Genomic DNA, 23848 nt, shown 5'->3' on the forward strand with positions numbered 1-23848 from the left:
GAGATCACATCCATTAGTGTATTTGTCCTATTATATTTCTCATCAATTCTTTTCCATGCCACTGCCTGAGTGTTTAAATATGGGTGGAATGCCATTCAATATTCACTCATATTACTTTGTTATAAATCATGTAGTCTCTAAGTAAAAGTGACTCTGTACTACCTCAAGAGATTAACCTAATCTCTCCTATAAAGTGATTTTCTTAAGCTAGAAGACTTCAGTTAAAGCTGTGGCATTAAGATTCATTACTTAATTTTATTCCATTAAAATAAATTGTTCAAGCAAATCTCTTTTTCTAAAATGGAAAAGTTTTTCTTTAAAATGCTTGGACTATTTTTACACAGAATTTAAAGAGCAAAAGATTTCCACTGTTATTGAAGTTCCAGGAGTAGATTAGCTCAATTACAACACTCACTTAACAATTACTTGAAGTCTTGATACCTGTAGAAATAACAGAGGCGTTTACAGTCAAAAAACAAAAGCTGCACTGTGGTCAGAATAAAACACAGTCATGGAAGATCCAATCACAGCCCATGACTTATGCAATTCCGGAGCATTAAAACTACTATTAAGTGTGTTCTGTATTTTGCCTGTGGCTCACTTAAAAAGACTAAGAGAGCCACACCAGTGTTTTCTGCTCCTCAGTGGTAAATTGGGGATGATGTAAGAGCTCTTTCCACATAATCCTGCCAAGCAAAACCAAAGTATAATACTAAGAAAAAAAAAACACAATTTCTTTATGGAAAAAAAAATTATAGGATAACCTTCAGAGTAATGTATTCTTTAATTTACATCGGTATTGAAGGTAGCAGCATTCATCATCAGGAAAGCAAAACATTACCAATATATTTTAACTTATTTAACTATCCGTGATTCATTATATTGTATAGAACAAGTAATTTCAAGGTATACAAATGATAAAAATACACAAAATAATCTTTGACTTTAAGGGGAAGAAGTTATGTGATTAAAATAGCTAGTTATCTTGAAAGTAGTTGAACAGAAAGGGAATCTAGGCCCACTCAGACACTTTTCTCTGTATAACACCCACAGATCATGTAGCCTCAATGAGTCTCCAAAACCAGGGGGTTGGATAAAATGATCATTAAAGCCTTTCAGTTGAAAACATGTATAACTCAACCAATTACTAAATTTAAAAGCCATCTTTATGTCTATTAAGAAATGTGACTATGCACACACACACACAAAAAGCATTTCAAGATTTATTTAAGAGAATTGAGAATATTAAATTCCCAGAGAATTCATTTTAACATACAATCAGTATATGTTCCCTATTACATCTAGGAGAGTGGTAACAGGCTGATAATCTAAAAAGGTAAAAGACAAGAAACATGTGTTTTATAAAACAAAACTTATGAGAAATGAATCATTCTAATCATGGCAGTTTAAGGACTGGATTGGATAGCACAGCTCTATGCCTATTTTGTTATTTCTGTTTTTCTTTTCTTAAGCAAAAATGTTTCTGAAAATAAAAATAGCTCTTTATTCTACCTGTCTTCTAAGCATTTTCTTCTCGATTGCTTTAGAGGAGACTTACTGTTTGCAAGTTTGAAAAGAGAGAAAAGAAAGGTTGATATGCCCTTCAGTAGATTTTTAAGAACCCCCTTTTCAAAGCCACCATTTCATTGATTTATCACTGCCATTTGGTGCAGAACAATTAACAGCTGAAATAAAATTGACTAATGGAGAGGCTTGAACAGATTTTCCATTTTCTTTCCTTTTTTCCCTACCTTGCATGAATCACCCAAAAATATTAAATTCACTGTCTATATTATTAGCAGCTTAGAGGATTTAAAGTTTCCTTTTCTCCACTATCTGGCTTGAATAGTCTAGGCATTTTTCACTAGTACTTAGACTGTTTATGGAAAATAGAAAGGAAAGAAAATGTCTATTAGAATGTGGAAGGATTCTTTCAGCAGGGATACTGAGAAACTGAAGAAAGATACAGAAAAAAAGAAATCAAGAAAAAAACAGAAATTAACCACTTACAGTTAGCATTACGAAATTCCTGTAATTTAGGAAGAAAAGACTCTCCATGGAGACTGAAAAATTGGATCTCTCAGAAAAACATAGAGTCTGTCACTTTCCTAAATAAAATTTGTTTGATACAGGAATTTTTAAAACCCAATTCCTCAAATCAAATAAAATTTTAAAAACTCACCCAGGACAATCCAAATACAATTGCATTGCATAAAATTAGTATCCTTCTACTAATCAACCCACCAATATTTATTAATTATCTATTACATGCTAAGTATTATGATGGGTGCTACAGGGAATACAACAAAGTAATAAAAATTGGTACCTTTTGTTCAACAAAAACCTTCAGAAAGTTATAAGTCAGTGAATCACGAATGAAAAAATAATGATAGAAAGGGTTTGATTTAGGCTTCCCAAGAAGTAGAACAATGGGTACACAATGGAATGATGTAATGAATGAAAATAAAAAGCACCAGACAATTTAAAGAGAAACGAATTTAGAAGAAGAGAGATTTTGTAGAGGAAGATAAGATAAAGCAGAGTTGGAGCTAGACGTAAGAAAAACTGGAAAGCCTTAGGGACTAGACTCTTCAGCATGAGAACAACGAGGAGTTAATAAAGGTATTTTAATTGGAGAGACTCGAAGTTTTGCTTTAGAAAGATTAATACCAATAGTGTCAGCACCCATGATTAGGTTAGGAAAAATAGAGATGCAGGGAGTCTACGTGAAACATTACAGAGAACTGAGGTTTAGGTCGCATTATGAAAAGGGCAGTAGCAGAAATAAAAACAATCAGATAAAAACTCATTTTAAAGGAGACATTCAAAGAATTCAGGAACTTGTTAGATGTAGGGGTGAGGGCTGGGAAAGCGTAGGAAAAGGAATTCTGTTTTAGGTATGAGTTTAAGGTGATGTACATCAACATGGAAATTTTTAGAAGGCAGTTGGAAAGAGGGCTCAGGGCTCAAGAAAATATATCAAAACAAAATGCAAATATGAATTAAATACATATACACACATTTAGAGAGAGGGGAGAATGCACATTCATGAGTTCAGCACCAATAAAGATGATCATAAAAAGCCCTACTTCACACCATATATATAATCACTTCCAAGATCCCTAAATACTTAAATTTTAAAGGAAAATCATAAAATGTTTAAAAGAAACATAGACAAAAATAACCTGAGTTGGGAAGGGTTTCTTAAAATGTTTTTTTAATCTGTACATGAAATTTCAATAAAATCATCAACATCAAAGTTAAATTTTGTCTACACAGCTATAACAAAAGTGAAAACTTAAAGCCAAACCTGAAAAAAAACAAGTTATTGTCAAATGATTAATATCCAGACTAAGTAATGTTTGCCAATTGATAAGAAACAGATAAAACAGTAGAAAAATGGGCTAACGACATAAAAAGGCACTTGAAGAAAGTCGAAACACAAACATTTGAAAATCTTCTCAACCTCAATAATACTCAGAAAAATTCAGGAAAAGAATTGCAAATTTTGATTACAATTTTACACCCACTCCATGGAAAATGAAATCTGAAAAATCTAAAAATACCTTTCTGAAAAATCTGAAAATCTAGCAATATCAAGTATAGTTATTTTTTTGATAAGAATATACAATAATAGAAGTGTTTGCACCATGCTGGTTGGAATGCCAATATCCAACCACTTTGGCAAACAACTTAAGGTCATCTTATCAAGTCGAAAATGTATACTCCGTATGACTTTGCCATTTCACAGCAAGAGAAGAGCGTGTACTGCTTTCACAGCAAGAGAAGAGCGTGTACCCGCGCACAAAGACAGATGCACAAGAATGTACACACATGCACAACATTCCTTTGTAACGTAGCACCTAGGAAACCCAAGAGCTACCCAAATATCCATAGGCAGAAAACTGGATAATAACTTCTAGCATATTGGAAAACAGAATACAATACAGCAGTGAAGAAGAATACAGCTACACAAAAAACATAGATGTTACGGATATTGAATGTTGTGGGGTTGGCAGCAGCAGTTAAGTGGCCCAAGATGCACGGAGCACGATACCATTTATATAGTATCTCAAAAACATTAAAAATTTAATAAAATGTTTGTTTTAAGTAAGTCAAGGTAAGAAAAAGAAAGTCTGAATGGAAAGAGACTCTCAGAAGGGTCTGGTGATATTACTTCCGTTGATTTATGGGTACATGTACATTTGTTTTACTGTTCTTTGTATCTTGTGCATAATCATACTTTTATAAAATATCTCATTAAAATAAATATTAATAAAAGAAAACTGACTAAATACTCAGAACTGCTTACATTTAGAAGAATGAGACAGAAAAAAAGACCAGAAAAGGATAAAGATGAATAAATGTTCAGAGACGTTTAAAAAAAGAAAGGATAATATAGGCTTTTAGATTTAAGGAAGAAAAAGAGAGTCCAGGAATGTCAAATGTTACACAGAAGTCAAGGGGAATTGGAACGGGAAACAAATGTTAGAGACATCATCTCAAGACAGTAATTTTCAGATGCATGAAAGAGAGAACAACCAAGCTATAAGGTATGAGAACACCTTGAGAGGAACCTGAGGCAGCAAGTAACAACCACGCTCTGCAGAAGCTGGGCTGTGGAGATAGCTACGCATGGAAGTACAGCACACATTTTTTTCAGCTGGATGAAACTTTGCATGTTTGCAGAGAGAGGGGCAGGCAAGTGGGCACATGGGACATATTGGGGTGGGCCTGGAGAGAGGAACGAAAGACACAGGAGAAAGGAGGTAACTGTAGAGATTATATGTCACTTTTAAATAAATAATATTATAATCTTGGGCATTAAAAAATGATAAGGTAACTATTCCCTAAATGTCTCACTCAACAGTCAGAAAATAGTCAATAGGCTATAAATTACACCTCTGCTACAGAATGGCTTCTTAGTTCAAAGAGTTCAACTTTCTCATCATTCCTTTTAACTCCCCACAAGTCTAATCCAACTGAGTACTCCCATGACTTTTAAAATGGGTCTTATTAAAGGGTATGGCAGAGCATCACTTCTCCCACTCCCCAATTCTCCTAGCTCCTGGTCCAAGGACAAGATTGTCTCCTAAGACGGACATTGTTTCCATTGGGACAGGGGTGGTAGATGCTACTGGGCCTCCGGAGCAAGGCTAAAGGCAGAGAGGGGCGAGGGAATCCAGAGTCTAGGAAGAGTCAAGAGTCTCTGGGAATGACCCAAACAGTAGGGAAGTGTCAGAGACCAGATGCAGAAGCCCCGGTCTATAAGTGAGGCTCTTGGACCCTTCACAAAACAACAGCTATACAGGGATGCAGGGAGCTGCTCTGTAAAACAGCTTGAACCTCCTCTCACTGCAGGCACTGCCTCCAGACTCTTTTACATCAGAAGGTGTAATTAACTTCTCATGGCCCTAACTGCTTTGTATTGCTGAAGGAGAGAACGTGGTAACACTTAGAAATTAAAGCAATTTTGTGTGGTCCGGTTGTGATAAAAAGCCCAAGTGTCTCTCTTAATGCATATGATCCCCTCCAAATTAAAATATTCATCATTTTAGTAAATTTCTCCTTCTCCTCAAAGTTAACAAACACCATTTTTATAGAAAATTTCCCATTTGACACCAATTCACCCCCTCCAGGCAATATGATCACAAATCATGGTTTAAGTAATCTCCCTAACCACTGTCGTTTTAGTAGTGGCAATGAGATTGAAAAAATAAAATAAAAAGTTCCATTCTCTGCTTCTACAAACCAGTGTCATCCATTTATATGACAGCTAATCGGAGATGCAAAAGTAATGGACGAGGAACAACGCTTTCTTTTTCTTTCTTTTTTTAAAGTTAAGTGTGCTATCCCCTGTCTTAACAAGCACTATCCTCTACTAGGTTAGTTATACTCTTTATGGGCTTCTACTTGAAGAACAGAGGAAATGGATTGTGCCTGTCCTTCTGATTCCCAGTTATCACATAAGGTAGCTGATAGATAAAAGATCTCACCGGGTGTAAAGATGATTTGTTAGGAAGGTTTACGTTTCTGAAGTGAGAAGAATGTTTCTGCAACGTGAGCGCTCTCTGAACTAGAGCGGGGTTCAAAGCTGAAATTCAATTCAGGGCATAACCTCTTCACAAGGTAGCCCACTGAATTTAAGGTAGTAGAGTGATAACTAAGAAGCAGTGCATAACTTTGCCTCTTCAATTACTTGCTTGACTTTCTTCCAAAAAGAACCCTGACGAAGGAAAATCCGAAAACAAACTCATTTAAAACTTCTGTGCCTTGGGAGTTCCCTGGTGGCGCAGTGGTGAAGACTCCATGTTCCCAATGCAGGGGGCCCGGGTTCTATCCCTGGTCAGGGAGCTAGATCCCAACATGCATGCCAAAACTAAGAGTTCCCACGTCACAAGTGGGAAGCCTGACTGCTGCGATTAAGGAGCCAGCAAGCCGCAACTAAGGAGCCAGCGAGCCACAACTAAGACCCAGTGCAATCAAATAAATAATTTTAAAAATAAGTAAATAAAAAAAATGAAACTTCTGTGCCTTATAACTCAGGCCCTTGACTCAATAACTCAGCTGGCTCCAAACTGAGAAGTAAACAGCAATGAAAAAAAGCAGAAAGGACCTTTCACTGCATCACAAAGGCAGCACACTGACAATTCTCAGGGGCTAGCAACTCTGAAAAAGGAAATCTCAACGTGAACAAGGAGCTTCCTGCCGCCAATCAATAGGGCACTCCTGGTTGTATAGTGAGCGAATGCCATTTACTAACTGGGTTGTATTAAAACCAGCAGGCCCGCTTATGAACAGCAAGCCACTTTATTTTCCAGAGATCTTGGGTCATAGCATGCCCTTTTACGGCACAAGGAAACTTACTTTGTTGGCATATGTGACACAGAACTTGTCCAACTTGGAACCACTGGTACATAAAGCAAATAAAGGATTAGAAGCCACCCACTGTAGGAGATTAAGGACTTAACGGGCAGATGGAGAAGCACATCACCTGGACAGCCTTCATCCTTTATAATAAAGGAAAGTTCCCCTGCAATCCCAGTGGAAAGAATAAGCTTAAATGAACAAAATTTAGCAATTCTGTTGACAAAGGCAGAATCCTTGAATAGACATTTATTTTCAAATGTGAGTTTGTCTGCCAAAATCTGATTACCTTTCATAATAAATAAATTTCTACCTAGCAGAAAGGGAGCTAAATAACAAAAATATGCCTTGCCCCCGACAGGTTTTCATGCAAAAATGTCGAACATCACAACTTCAAGAGTCTGATTTGAACACATGGAGCTTGAATAATAGCAGTGTGGGGATAACCAGCAAATGCTGAGCTAAGGTCCACCTTTGATCTGCTGAGCTTAGCCTTAAAAAGAATGACTTTTAAAAATCATCACTGTCATCACGCTGCTCTGCTGATTAGAATTTTCTGAGTGGTCCACAAACAGCTAGGAGTCAAATTAACAAACCAATCTCACCACCTGGATTTGGAAACTTCTGAATAATAGGGTCCAACCGATTCAACATCATCTGTCACTCCTCTTCAGGTCAAAACCCTCCACTTCAGCCAGACCAGTGTGGCTGTCCCTTCACACAATATGATCATTCTCATTTCTGACAGCAGAGGGCGCTATCTATGGCTTGCAATGAGGAAACCTAAACCCCTTTTTACTCCTGCTTTTGCATACTCAGATCCCACTCCATTTTTGTCTGACCACAGGGCCTGTGTGTTGCTTCCTTCTTGGAGCTCCTTTAATAGCATTGTTTTCTTCACTCCTTTGGCCATTTAATTAAATAACAATACAAGACCGCCAATATGGAAGTTTCATCTCCCTCAGAAGATTTTTTTCCCCATTGTTTTATTATGGCATTTTCAAATATATATAAAATTAGAGATAACTGTATAACAGAACCCCATTTAACCATCACCTACCACCAAACTTGTCAACACATGGCCAGTTTCCTGACTGGACTCTATATTCCCTAAAGAAAGGTATGAAATTGTTTTCATACTTGTTTGTTTTCTTCCAGAGCCTAGATTAGTGCCAAGCATGTAGTAACAACTCAATAAATACTTGGTTATGGAAAGGAACTGAAATCCAATCCACTAAAGTTCTGAGCTGGCCCTTAAGTGTTCAGCTTACTTCATCCAATCAATTCTTGACAGACAAACCATAAAAATATTCAATGTTTTTAAAGAAATAGTAGCAAATAATAATAAGGAAAAACTTCCTGAGATATTGCATGGAAGTGAAATAACTATAACCTTACTCTTATCCCATCACTTAATATTTAATCAGCAAATCAAATTTTCTTTTGAGACTGAGACTGAAAAATCATTATCAATAAACAAACAGACAACCTGATACATAAGAGAGGAACTGGAATTTACCTTTAGGGGACCTAACTCAATTCTACTAGCAACATGACCTTAAACAAGTCACTTATCCTCTCTCAGTCCTTATCTCTAAAATAAAAATAGTTCTCCTTTTCCTAATGACCTCAAAATGCTACTGTGAAGATGATTTTTTTTTTTAATTTGTCAAACTGCTTTCAAAATACAAAGCACCACATAAATATTAACACTGTCTTTATGGCACACCTGGTCCATTTTCAAAGAGGTTCTATAATCCACTTGGGGGCACAAAACATAAAACTCTCTGAAATACTACAAGCTAAATGTCTAAATAGCAATGTAAGCAATACAGATATAAGGAGAACTGAAGTGACTAACAAATGCTTCATGGTAGAAGTGGGCATAACGTTGGGTCTTAAAGGATTAATAGAACCTGGGCGAGGCAAAGAAAGAAACAAAGGCATTTTAGAAGGTATATATATATAGTATATAATATATATTATATAATACTTATATATAAGGTATACATATTATATATAAGGTACATAGTATATATATTTATATATTAAGGTATATATATATATATATATATATATATATAAAAATATGATATATATATCTATCATGTTTACATTCACATACACATGCAAAGTGCCCAAAGAACAATTAGAGCATCTTGCAGTTTGACTAAAGCAGAGGGTGCCTGTAAAAAAATAATGGTAAAGAGATTGGAGCAGTTGACTGAGGCTAAATTATGACGGACCTCAAATGAAGGCTAAACATTTTGACTTTAAAGGAAACACTGGCAAACTCTGAGGAGGTCAATATCAGCAAAACAGCATCCCCCCAAAAGTAACTGATTTATAATAGAACTGAAGGCAAGGGAAACAGGGAACTGTTACCATTAAGAGGGGACACAAGCAGAGCTGTGACTGGAGAGTAAGCAGTGAAAAGACTAAAGAAGAATATATATTTGGAACATTTCCAAGATGAGACCAAAAATGAGTAAATAGAATCCCTTTATAGAAATCTTTTTAGAAGTGTTGAAAGTCTTTCCTTGGATGACAAAGCTCCACATAACTAGAACCTGCCCATCTCATCCTAGAAAAGGTCTCCTTTGACCACTCCTCCACCTGTCCTCTGTCCCTCCACGATGCCAATCTCCCCAAATTTAGGCCCTTGAATTAGCTGTTTGCTCTGTTTCTGCTGCATTTCCCTGATCTTTGTGTGCCTGGGTCCCTTTTGCCATTCAGCTCTCCAGGTGAAAATCACTTTCTCCAATAGTTTTTCCTGAACCACCTGGTCCAAGATCATTTCCAGAACTCTAATTCTCACATTATTCTATTTTAATTTTTTAGCACTTATTGCATTCTGATATTTTGTTCATTTATTTATCTATCTGTTCCCCCCCCACTCCCACCCCTAGAGTAGAACTCCTGGGAGAATAGGAACCTTGAGACTTATTCAGAACTGTATATCCCCGGCAGCCAGAATAGTGCTTGGCATAGATTAGGTTGCTTTGATAAATACTTGTGAAAGGGATAAATTAATGAGTCATTCATAGTGACATACAGAGAGAAAGTCAATGTTGTTGTTGCTATTCCGGGGCCCCTACCTTCTTCAGGCTTGGATATACTTCCCTAACATGCTGTGACAGAATCCCAAATCTTTTCAATTCTATCTCTTTTTCACTTTGCTAGCTTTAGTTGGTACCTTTCATTTGTAAATAAGAGCTTTAAAGAGAATACTTTGAGGGCTTCCCTGGTGGCGCCGTGGTTGAGAGTCCACCTGCCGATGCAGGGGACATGGGTTCGTGCCCCAGTCCGGGAAGATCCCACATGCCGCGGAGCAGCTGGGCCCGTGAGCCATGGCCGCTGAGCCTGTGCGTCTGGAGCCTGTGCTACGCACCGGGAGAGGCCACAACAGTGAGAGGCCCGCGTACCGCAAAAAAAAAAAAAAAAAAAAAAAAAAGAGAATACTTTGAGGCTTTCATTACCTCATAAAACATGATGATAGACTAGCTATCATCCCGTATTGTAGGGACTGAAACTCAAAAGGTCACACAAAAGAGTCACTCAGTGAACAAGGACGTGATGATCAATGGATCTGGGACTGAACACAGACCAAAAGCCTTCTAATTTAAACCTTTACCCAATATATAAAATGACCTCAACTTTATTCTCTACCAACATAAAAAAATGAGACCATCTACTTCTACTTCTCATGCAGCATATCACAAAACCTAATGTTATAGACATACTCAAAAAATAGTTATTTGGTTATGTATTTATTGGTTTGCTTGTAACTACCCCTCCCCAAAGGAAGTGGGTGGATAATACGAGGGGAAAACATAAAAGAAAAAGAAAACAAACAGAAACCAAAACAAAAACAGGACAGAAATTCACTCTGATATTTATGGGGCTAAACTGACTTCATTCTTTCGTAAGTTTAACATACTGAATTTCACAACCAAACCAAAAGTGTCCTTTAATAAATATTAACCCAGAGAATCGCTGTATCTGTTCCCAGGCATTATATTTGTGCTGCTTTTGCAAAACTCCAGGATCTAAAGATGTTTAAGTTTGAACCAATCTTTGATCTCTAGGTGCTAGAAATTTTCCACTCTTTATTACTTTATTGAATTATTACTTGGTATAAATTTATGACTATACACCTTATTTTTTTATTTTTGACAATATTTTATTAAATACATAAAATAATTTTAATCAATATATAGGGTAATACAAAATAACTCACTCAAAAATTTAAATTCCTGGGGCTTCCCTGGTGGCGCAGTGGTTGAGAATCTGCCTGCTAATGCAGGGGACACGGGTTCGAGCCCTGGTCTGGGAAGATCCCACACGCCGCGGAATAACTGGGCCTGTGAGCCATAACTACTGAGCCTGCACGTCTGGAGCCTGTGCTCCGCAACAAGAGAGGCCCCGATAGTGAGAGGCCCGTGCACCGCGATGAAGAGTGGCCCCCGCTTGCCACAACTAGAGAAACTAACAACAGAAGAATCAAAAGGAATAGTAAACTAGATACGAAGTACAAATATGTCTGACATTTCCTTTATATTTCCTCCCTACCATACTCTTTCAATTGAAAAGCTTATGCTAAAATAGATAATTACAACCTTTCCTTTTTCCGTTATGTTCTAAGAATGGAAACTGAAATCACCACAGCAGAAAAGTTAAATTTTAGGTAAAAACATAATGTCACCCAGCTTAGTTTTGTTTTTCCCTTGAGGAAGCGATATTTTGTTACACACCACGTACAATCTAAAATAAAGAAAAATCAGTCTTTGACATGGAAATGGACAAAGAGGTCGCACAGAAATTCAGATTGGACAGAAAATTAAAAGCCCCTGGGGGGGGTGGATTCCAATTAACCATCAAAGTCAGCAGACAAAAATCACTGAACAAGGAATTGATTTTAAATTGTTATCTATATTTTTCCCATTGATATGGTATTGCATTAATAAATGGTACAGCATTGTCAGATTAAACGGATTAGAAGGAAATGGTTCTTACATTTTTGTGTGTTTGGCTAGGAATCCTACCCCAGTAGTATACCTTTTTTTTTTTCATCTTGGTATATGAAGACCAGCCCATTAATGTATGTAATTAATGGATACTGAGGTATGGAAAACAAGGAATCAGTAGTGTGTTAATTTGGATTCAACAAGCTGGGCTGAACGCAAGTGAGTGAGCAAGCGAGGTACGAGCATCTCTTCCACCCTTTGGAGCATCTGTCTTCCCCAGTCCCCTTGGATGAAATAAACTCCTAAGAAAAAGTCATAGGTGAACAAACACTGCCTAACTCTGCTTACTGCTCATTATTTTTCAATCTGCTATTAAAAGGGAAGTGCATTAATTTCATGGAAATATTTCTCAAAAGAATTAGTGAAGGGGGGCTTCCCTGGTGGCAGAGTGGTTGAGAGTCTGCCTGCCGATTCAGGGGACACGGGTTCGTGCCCCGGTCCGGGAAGATCCCACATGCCGCGGAGCGGCTAGGCCCGTGTGCCATGGCCGCTGAGCCTGCGCGTCCGGAGCCTGTGCTCCGCAACGGGAGAGGCCACAACAGTGAGAGGCCCGCGTACCGCAAAAAAAAAAAGAATTAGTGAAGGGACACTTGACAGCTCCTGCTACACTAAATGAAAACAGGTATGATTTAGTAGAATAACAACAGACTTCTGTCATCTGCTTGCAATAATTACTGTGTTAACAGGACTCTTTTTTTCATTTGTTTACATTTGTTTACACACTGTAAGTCTCATCAATGAATCACTGCAAACAGAGTCCAAAGGAACTTTTGTTTTATAATAAAAGCAAATCACCGTCAGGAAACAGAGAGAAGTCATCCTCATAGGATGATAAGTTTTAAGAAAACAATGACTATAATAACGTGAAAGTTTTTTCAATCCTATTTGGAGTACTTTAAATGAAACAAATAAGGAAACATTAAGAGTAAAAATGAGCAGCAAAAAGCTGCTTTGTTAACAGCCTATCAAACAGAAGGTATGGTGCCAGTGTAAAAATGAGCCAAAATGCCCATGTTAGGCAATTACTGTTACCAGAACTAAAATAAGCCTATTTAGTTGTGAAGTTAGTTAACTTCAGATGTCACTGATATGGCTAAATTCCAAAATTTTAAAAGCAAGGTTAAATTAGTCAAGAGGAAAAGGGGAATAATTTCAACCACTTAATAACCAGCAACTTGGTCCATGTATGAAGATAAGAAACATTCACTTAGCACTTGATCAAATATTAAAACAAAGTAAAGATGACATATATGGAAGTATCCATTCAGTGTCTTACGCATGGTAGACACTCAACAAATTATCCTTCCTTCCTTTCTTTCTACTCCCTTCAGTCATTGACTCATTCTATTACAGTCCTATTTACATTTTCAGGTATATAGCTTTGTCTTCTCCCTGCAAATGGACTGAAAAATATTAATTGTTTCATTCACAGATAGATACGTATACTTTTAATTCTGCCATATGTCTCACATGTGCTATCTGCAAACATGTGTTGAGAGGTGGGATTGACTGAAAGGTCAACAAAGATGTGACATGATATATTAGGATGCTTTGGGCTGCATAGGAGAATACTCAACTAAAAGTTGCTTTGAAAGTTATTATTGTTATTGTTATTGTTGCTGGTGTTATTATTTTGTCTGAGAGTAGAACACTGGCTCCTTCCATACTTTCCTCTGTTACCCTCAGTTATCTTCTTCCTCAGAGTTACAAAATAACTGCAGTAGTGCCAAGCATCATGTTCTCATGCAACAACATGTATCTCTTTTTTAATTAGGGAATAACACCTTTCCCAGAAGTCTCCCAGCTGACTTTCCATCATAACTCATTGGCCAGAGCTGGTCACATGACCACTGCTACCTGCAAAGTAAGTTGGGAAAGTAAGTAAGGTGGGAGGGTACCTAGCCAACGTGGAAAGAAGTGAGTAGAATGACTATTCAACAGGAAATTAATAATATCTGCAATATTGTCACACAAGATAATGAGCCAGAGTCATTTATAATGGTTACAAATGAAGTTACAGCTGTAAGATATACCTAGTGGTATGCACTGAATTGTGTCCGCTCCCACCAAATTCATGTGTTGAAGTCCTAATCACCAATGTGACTGTATTTGGAGACTGGGCCTGTAGGGGGTAATTAAGGTTAAGTGAGGTCAAAAGTGTGGGACCCTAATCCAATAGGCCTGGTGCCCTTATAAGAAAAGGATGAGACACCAGAGCTCTCTCTGTTCATTATGTGAGGACACAGGGAGAAGGTGGCCTTCTGCAAGCCAGAAAGAGAGCTCTCGCCAGGAAACAAATAGACCAACTCTTTGATCTTTGGCCTTCACACCATGAGAGAAATAAATTTCTGTTGTTTAAGCCACTCAGTCTATAGTATTTTGTTATGGCAGCTCAAGCAGACTAGGAAAGAAAATCCATCTACAAAAGAAAAATCTTGCCACCCTCCTCTCTTCAGTGGGGCTCTACATGGTTGGATGAAGAGCAGTAAAAATTGGGAGCATTCCAAGAGCTATGGCACAGGAGTGATATCCTCTTTCCTCACTCTGCATGGATGGTTCATGAGCATGCTGTAACTTCAGCTCCATCCTTCGAGATCCATCTTTTAGAGACTTTTTATTTAAGTAAACAGTCATTTGGTTTAAGTCCCAATCTTCTTGGATCCAAAGCAGTAGTATCTCTGGAGTGTAACAAACATTCCATTGCCAAAATATCAGTGCAATGCATGTTAACATAAACTTTTAAAAAGGAGACAAAAACAAAAGACCCCATGCTTGTCCAGTTCTTACATTTTTTTAAACCAGTGAAAAATGTTAAGAAGAAAATGGGTGGCAAAAGTTCAGCATTTATTTCTCAGTGAATTAGGAGGTGAAGAAAAAAAAAAAAGGCATATTCAGCTATATTATCACTTTCCAATTTCAGGCCAAACCCCTGTAGTTTTCATCACGCAACGTTTTTGTGATTAATGATGTGCACCCAGTTAATGGAAACCAGCAGATTAGGTTTCCACTAATAGTTTTGGAAGTTATGTCTGCCTGCCTCATTTGGTAACAACCTCACTGTTCAGTAAGAAACTAATGGATTTAATCCAAGAGCAGAATTTTAGTTTTACACATACAAGACAGGTCAGATTTCCAGAGTGGAGAAAATAACACTTTTAGAGGTATGCTGATCTTCAGTTGAAATTTAACACTGAGATAATAACTCATAATGTTTGGGTTGCTGTTTTTCTTTTTACTTCTGTTTAGAGCAATTAAAAAATTTACAGTACTTACTTAAGGCCTATAAAAACAGGAAGAATTAGCAACTTGTAACCATGGCAAATAAAATACATGTAATATGATACTTTCTATAATTAGTATACTGAGCTAAAAAGACATCTATTGCTTCTGAAGACACAGGTGAGAAACAGTTCCTTATATATTAGTTGTATCACTGCAATGCTTATGTCATAAATGCAATTTACATTTGCTTGTTGTGTTTCACTATAGAAAGTGTCCATTCCAAATAATGGTGGTTTAACAAAAACAATGAGGTACGGAGGAAAGCAAACTAATCTAGGAATAGAGAAATCAAGCAACAAGAATTATAGTCCCATTTCTGCCTCAAATTACTTTGGAAACAAGTCTTTTGTTTTCATTTTCCCCACTACATTTTAGATCTGCCCCTCTTAAGTCATTTAATAATGCTACATTGTTTCAAAGTTTTATCTACATATATCTCACCTTCCCATCTGGACTAGGCTCCTTAAAGGCAGACCCTACATCTGATTTACATTTTTATCTTCTACAGGGCCAAGCTAGACTGTAAGCTTCAAGAGAAGAAGGACTTTACCTGTATATCCCCAGAGGTTAGCATGGTGTGACCTCATGCTAATAATGTGCCAAAAAATCAGATGTTTTAATAAACAAAAAACCTAAGAAAAAGAGAGTAGGGATGGGGAGGAATGAATAGGTGGAACACACAAGACTTTTAGGGCAGTAAAAATACTCTGATTCTGTAATGATGAATACATGTCATTATACATTTGTCTAAACTCTTAGAATGTACAACACCAAGAGTGAACCCTAAAATTAACTACAGACTTTGAGTGATTATGATGTGTCAATATAGGTTCATCTATTGTACCAAATAGAGGTTCTTCTGTTGTACCTCTCTGGTGGGAGATGTTGATAATGGGGGCAGCTATACATGTGTGGGAACTGGGGGTATATGGGGAAATCTCTGTACCTTCCTCTCGAATTTGCTGTGAACCTAAAACTGCTCTAAAAAAAAACTGTGTTCAAAAAGAAAAGAATAGTATGCTTTCACAATAGAAGAAAATGCTGAGCACTTATTAAATCCAATAGAGTTCACAATCTTTTTGTTTATTCATCATAACGTCAACCTAATTTATGGTAAACCTCTACTATGTGTCAGATACTTTTCTAAACACTGTGTATTAATTCAGTACTCAGAACAACCCAGTGAGGTAGGTACTGTTGTGATCCTCATTTTTCAGATGAGGAAACTGCAGTCAAAGAGATTAAGGAATATTCCCCAGGCTGCACATCCGCTAAATAGTAGAGTCAACATTTGCCCAGGAATGGCTGGTCCCAGAGACAAGGACCCTTATCCTGATCTTCCAGGTAACCAAAATTCATTATTCAGAAAATCATTTTTGCCTTCATTTCACAATTTCATGTATTTCTTTTTCAAATCAGAGGTTAAGTTTCTTGGGGTTAAAAACTGGCATCTCCTCATTATTGAACAGTCCACAGCTTAAGTAATTAAATTACCACATCAATCTTCTCTTTAGTCATCTGCTAAGATGGAATCTCTGGGAAGGGAAAATCACACCAAAGGTGTGCTATATCTTTTTCAGATATTTAGTTCAACAGGAAAATGGAAAAGAGAAGAGCTACTTGTAAGGAGTATTTTGTTTTCACTCCCAGGATCACGGTTTTCATACAAAAGTTATCCTATACTAATTAAAGGTAGGAGCTCTCTCAGCCTACTTTCTTTTTGATTGCTTCTGTTGTTATTGCTAAAGTTGGGTGAAAAGGGGTTGTACCAAAGGGGTGGTCAGATAAGGAATGTCTCAAGCAAAGAAGAGAAAGGAGTCTTCACTAGACACACAAAAGAAAAATGAGAGGTTAAAGAACAAGTTTGAAGAGTGTAAGATCTCTGGAGAAGAGAAGCTGAGTAAACTGTGGAACCAAGGAGAACAATATCTATGAATATCATAACTATATTTAATCTGGAGTCTGAGAACATTAAAAATATGCAGTGTTTCTTTAAGAATGAAAGAGTAGGCTTATAACATGGCACATTGCAATGGCTATATTCTAATTTTTAAAAATCCATAAAGAGTCTGCATTAAGCAATAGTCAAAAGTTTTTCATGCTATTTCCTAATAGCAAAAATGCTACATTAATATAGTTGTTTCTAATTTACTGATATACAGATACCACTAGGTATCTAAATGACAAAATCGATGAAAACATCAATCAAGTAATTTATTGAGCACTAAGCACATGAATAAAAAATATTCTGCTCTGTTATTTGCTCTCATTGATTGTTAAGTTTTGCAAGTTAGGGAAAAGGATGTGGAAGCAAAGTAATCACTTAAGAAATGACCTATTGCTCAAATTTCAGTCTGCAACAAAGAGATATTTACCCACAGGTTCTATGTATTTAGCAATCATTTTCTCTAACAAAAGATTTCCAAAATGATCTCACTAGCCAGGCTGAAACTTGCACAGGTTGCTTTTGCACTGTTTGCTTTAAAATACCACAGGTACAAGTAACCTAGGCAGCTTTGTCATGCAAAATGAGACTGAACAAAGAAGCGTTCATCCAGCTCTTGGTACTATAACTCAACATTAAAATTAACATTCCAGAAATCTGTGCCATAAGAAAATGTTATTGGGGAGGTGAGGGAGGGATGGACTGGGAGTCCGAGGTTAGCAGATGCAAACTATTACATGTAGAATGGATAAACAAGGTTCTAATGCATAGCACAGGGAACTATATTCAATATCCTGTGACAAACAATAATGGAAAAGAATATAAAAAAGAATGTATATATGTATATATAACTGGATCACTTTGCTGTACAGCAGAAATTAACACAACATTGTAAATCAACTATACTTCAAAAAAAATAATAAAATAAAATAGAAACTACAATTTGGTAAAAAAAAAAGAAAATGTTATTAATATCAGTAATTCAAAGATAGATCTTAGCAAAAAAATAGGAAAAAGTAATTACATGCATGCCATTTCTTAGTTACAAAGGATCAGCCGTATGATACCACAGATACATTATTTGCTGGATTTATCAAAATCTACTTCTATAGGTTTTATTTTCAAAGATGCAACTAACAATTTGATTCTTTAATGTACCATCTATGCAGGTAGCAAACAACAAACAGGGTTGAATATATGCAACCTTACTCCAGAACCCAAATTTTTAATAATTTTGCTAGATTTGTTATCTGAGCTTTAATTTAGTTTAAGGAGGCTGAATCTGTGGACAGTTTTATTTTGCTGAATCAGAGCTTTTTCTTTTTAGTGTTATGTTAGCAGATTCTAAAGAAATCAGTATGATGATAATGTGCTGTAAGGGTGACCCAGCAATGACAGTTATCAATCCACTGTTGTCACAGATGCGCCCGTTAATCTTGCTTCAGTGCTTTAGCATTAGTTTCACACACCTCCACCCACTCACCTACCACATAAGCAGCCCGCCCAGAGCTATGCACCCTGAAGAAGCAGATGGCTCTCCAGGACTGAAGAGAAACATCTTTCTGTTCAGGAATAATGGAATCAACTAGTACCTAATAAAAATCCATTGAAATCTTCATAGACACATAACCCTCAATGGAGAACCTTACCTGTATGAAGTAAGAGACTTTTAATAAAATAAAAAATCAACTCAAAACAAAGCAATTAAAAGAATGCATTGATTTCCTCTCCCCTCTTCCCAGGAATAAAGATAAGCCTAACATGCTTTTTTAAAAAGCAGAAATAACACTATTAGCTTATAAATTACTCACCGACAATAATAAAAAATATACCTTTACATAAACTCATTCCCATTAGGTTCTATAATAAGCTACGAACAGGCAAATCTTTTAAAAGTTTAAATTTCAAGATCTAACACAGAAGTGAACTTTCAGAAGAGGTAACTTTCTGTTACCAGGTCCTGAACCTTACAATGAAGATTACTGAACGACTTTCCAAACTGGTAAATGGACTTCTTTGGTTCGACCATATAAACTCTGTCACACAAATCACAATGTAGGTATTGACACTATTCATTGTCTGGTTTACTCATAATTAAATCAAACGTTTCTGGGGGGGAAAAAGATCCAAAGACATGTGGACAACTTTTTTTGTTGCTTGCTTATTTTTTTTTATAGTTGGGGCTGGAGAAGCCATGATAGGCCATGTAAGGGAGACTTATGAGTAATAATAAGTAATTAGAGGCAGTCAAGTGGCAGTGGGATGGCATGAAGCATTCACTTCATCACTAGAATGAAGACTCTAAACTCTTACTAAAATTCTTTAGTGCTACCTTTAAGTCAGAACTGTCCCCCACTCAATTCTTGGTGACGTTTTGTTTGCCTATTTTTATACTCCATGTAATTGACAAAAATATTTTAAAATTACTGAAAATGCCTCCCCCTTAGATAACATATTTCATGAAACACTATTTCATGTTTATTTTTCAAATGTTATCTTCAAGAAGCCAGTAAACCAATCCAGTCTGAATCGTACACTCAACTCAAAAAGCCTATTTCTTCCTGAACAGAGACATAGAAATATATCTGTCAATAAGCAGCTCTTTGCCAAACAACCAACAAATTTTGTACCTAAACTACATTTTTCCATATGTTGAAATATTTTCCCTACTTTGAAGATTTTGTGCCAATGTAGTCAAACATTTCCTCAAGCATAGCACTGGAGGAGAGCTAAAGAAACAATCTCTCATTCCTATGGGGCTAGTATTTACCTCTAAGTATTACATACACAGTGAGATCCAATGACATCAAAGCATGAACCAGAAAAGAACAGGTGATTACCTGATATTCATTGGGCCAAAAGGTGCTCACTGCTAGCTCAGCCCGAAGCCAGTCTCTACCTGTGAATCCAGTCACATTCCATATCGGATTGGCAAGAGGTCCTTTATTCACCCTAACCAATATGTTCAAAGTGCCAGGATTCAACCCTTTCTGGCTGTATAATAGGTAACTAAAGTCGATACAGTGAGTGTCGTTCTCCTTCATTGTAGGCAGCTGAAGTCTGGCTTTTTCTCCAGGGTCATGATCTGAAGAATCCACTATCATATAGGAACCTGAAATGACATTACATAAAATAAAGCTAGATAGATATATAAGCAAAAGGGGAAATATAATAATAGAAAGAAAGCTAAAATACTAATCTATTCTGAGTATTAAATTTAATTTTAAAAGACTATCTTCCAGAACAGAGGTATAAAAAGGTATCAAACAAGTAGGCAGATGAATTGAATTTATAGTGGGTAACAGACATTGTTCAAAGTACATAACATGTACAAATTCATTTACTCTTCACAACATGTTATTATTCCTATTTTACAAATTAGGAAATTGAGGCACAATTAGTAACTTATTCTAAGTCAAACAGACCATGTAGAGCCTGGTTCAAGTCCAGATCCCACTCTAAATAATCTCTAGTCTTGCTAAACAAAGGTCTTTTATCAAACAAACAAAATAAATAAACAAACAAAAGAAATATGTTATTGGCCTGGTTTACATAGGGAGTGTATTTTTCCTTTTCCCCATTCATAATACTAATGTAGAGAGGGGCTAAGAGTGCAGGCACTGGAATCATTTCTGCTTTCAGATCCCAAGATTATCATTTATGCAAGTTGTGTGACCTTCTGCAATGTACTAGAACTCTGGACTTGTTCGGGGAATATGGATACTTTGCAGTGTAAGTGTGAGGACTGAAGTTTAACATGCCAAAACTTTTAGAGCTGAGACTCTGAGACACAGTAGATTCACCTACTTGAACCCTCCTCCACTAACCTGTCAGCTAATCACCATTGCTATTGTCCCCAATTCTGTAATAGTCCCTAAGCTCTTCTAGAGCTGCAAGAAATCTGGTTTGAAAATCACTAATCTACTCCACTACCTTTGGCTTAAACATTCATTGGTAATCTATCATGAGGAGGCAAAGAACATAAAGTCTCAACCTCCCAATTCCTCATAGTTCCACCCCCAAACACACACTCCTTGCATGACAGGCAAAGTCCTATAGTGCTAAGTATACATTAGCTGCTGATATTAGTCCTAGGACCTCTTCAGAAAAACAACCAGTTTTTCTCATGTCCCTTTGGATTTTAACAAAGACATGTATCACAAAAATGTAACTATTTACATTTTAAGTAATGACACCCATTTATCACACTTAAGGTAGAACACAAATTTTATTGTAAAATATCTTTCCCCAGGGTGTAATTTTAACCAAAATGTATTAGATGTAGTGTTACAGAACCCAGTGTTACAGAACCAAGTGTTACACTTGGACCTCTCTTACGGATGAACTTGAAGAATTTTAATCAACCCTCTGTGTCTCCTCCTTAAAACACAGTAACTGTTGCCATGACACACTAAACACTCATTGACTACCCATCTAACTAGTTCAATTAACCCCCAATAGCAAGTTAAAATCACAGCAGATAAGAGGGCTTCAACTACTGAAGAAACCGAAATTTTAAATTTTACTAATTCCTGGTCAGTGGTACTTTACGGTTCAGAACTTTTGTGAAGATTTCATGTGATAACACTGTCAGTTACCAAGCCAAGTACAGAATAAACTTACTATAGGGATAGTAATTGACATTACTTTCACTTCCTTTTTCCCACTACTCATCTTCTCTTGTAACCTGGAATTCTTTTCTTTTCTCCTTTGTTCTCCCCTGATTCTCGCAGATTGCACATTAACAGAATAAAATGGCCATGTATATTTTGAAGAAATTATGTCTTTCTCTTTTGTTTAGGATATCCTGGATCCCAGCACAATTTATAGAAGCAGGATGTTTCTATTCTTGGTTATACTCACATTCTGAAGTCCATGGCTGAAATGCAGAGATGTCATTCATATTTGCCACAGCAGAACAGATCAATTATGGTTATGGCTTTTAAGTAGGACCAGCCCTGAGATCTTGGGTAAGTTACTTCGTGTTATTGGGCCTCAGCTTCTTCACAAACCTAGTGACCTATTTCTCCACGCTATTACAACTTTTTTCACTGACATATTATGGTAGTAGTGGGTTTTAATTATTTTTATAAGTCTGCATCAATTATGGCTTCTGATTGTCAATTTTAAAGTAGTGCTCTCTAAATGATTTACAGGCTTTCAAATCGTTATTTTCTTCCATTGTAAAATAAACTTTGAAATAAAATGTTTTGTCTCACATTTTAATTATATAGTATGATATTTACCATTAAGACCATTTAGCAATTTTCAGCCAGTTGCACTTTTAAGCTACAATAATTTTCTTATTAAGAAAATGGGATCAGCAAAGTAAATTAATTTGTAGGAATTATCAATTTGATCATTAGAAAGACAAAAGCCACAAAATAAAACCTTGTCCAAACTATTTCAGCACTTCAAGGGCATTTGGTGCAAGTTAAACAAATTTTTAGAAGTGCTGATATTTTATTTCTATAGAGTGTTTCTGCTAAATGGGCTTCTTTCAATGCAGCCTGACTATTGCTACATTTTCTGAGTGCTATGCAATAATATGTATTTATTTCACAGTTCCAGAAAGGAAGAAGCACCAGCATCAAAAAGCCGTCTAAATCCTTCTGCCATCTGGCTTCAAAGAGTGGCAATTTACCCCCTAGGCACCATGGAGGTAGCTGCCTGTTTGACACAAGATTCCCTTCCATCATCCCAAACATAGAGAACACTATGCTATTCTTATCAACTTCTAAAAATTACTTCCACAGACTCCCAGAATAACTGGCTACCAACCAGAAGAGTCAAGCAAGTGTGTAATACGTACTTCCTTCATTCTTTTTGTTATAATTTAAGCTTATTTACTATTGTTTTGTTATCAGCTAACTAATCCCTTAGATTTCTGATGAGTTTAGTTCTATTCAGTTGTAATTTAGCTACCTCAAGGCTTAATAATGAAACATCTGTGTGCACACACATATAACGTACTAATTTTAATCAATGTAACTTCTTTAGTGTGGCCTTACAAATATTCCTTACAGTCTCTTGAACAACAGAGTTCTCAAATATATCATTTAAGACAGAGGAGAAAAATGTAAATGGTTATAATTTTTTTAAAGTGTAACCCTCCTGTAAAGTAATTTGCCAATGAGAATCAAAAACCTTTATAAAAAGATATATGCCCTCTGGTCTGGCAATTCCAAATCTAAGAATGTACACTAGCAAAATAATCATGTATATGTACAAAGATATAGCCTAAAAAAGATGTCTATCTCATCATTACACTGTTTAAAATAAAGAAAAGCAAAAGTATTTAAATGTCCAATAAGAGGCAATTTGTAAAATTATGATAAAATAGTTTGATCAATAATTATGAAGTCATTAAAAATGATATTATTAAAACCATTTAATGGAAGATATAATATGTTAAGTAAAATATGCAGGTTATAAGATATTATACTCATTTATGAAAATATATATTTATACTAAAATGCATTTGTGTAGGTGTGTGGGTGTATTCACATATGTACACATAAATATGCATATGACTGGAAAAGAACAAAAAATACATAGCAAAATGTTAACTGCACTATCGGGGGGAAGCTGTACTTTGTCTTCTGTTTTCTTATTTTTGTTCACATATATTCACTGAATGTTCTACAATGAACATGCATTAGATTCGTATGCTAAAAAAACAAAAGACTACATGAATGCTATCTTACATCAGGAACATCAAATCAAT

The 23848-nt window shown here is 36.3% G+C and overlaps 1 protein-coding gene across 1 annotated transcript in view; it reads right to left on the reverse strand.

Moving 5' to 3' along the window:
* PTPRK (protein tyrosine phosphatase receptor type K) overlaps window positions 1-23848 on the reverse strand; it is a 572439-nt gene that overhangs the window by 335278 nt on the left and 213313 nt on the right. Inside the window, exon 3 of the mRNA XM_029223468.1 lies at window positions 19962-20233. Within this exon, the coding sequence (XP_029079301.1) occupies window positions 19962-20233 (272 nt within the window). The remainder of the gene's footprint in view (window positions 1-19961; window positions 20234-23848) is intronic.

The sequence above is a fragment of the Monodon monoceros genome, unplaced genomic scaffold (assembly GCF_005190385.1).
Source record: "Monodon monoceros isolate NGI ecotype Baffin Bay Population unplaced genomic scaffold, NGI_Narwhal_1 Super_Scaffold_15, whole genome shotgun sequence".
NCBI lineage: Eukaryota > Metazoa > Chordata > Mammalia > Artiodactyla > Monodontidae > Monodon > Monodon monoceros.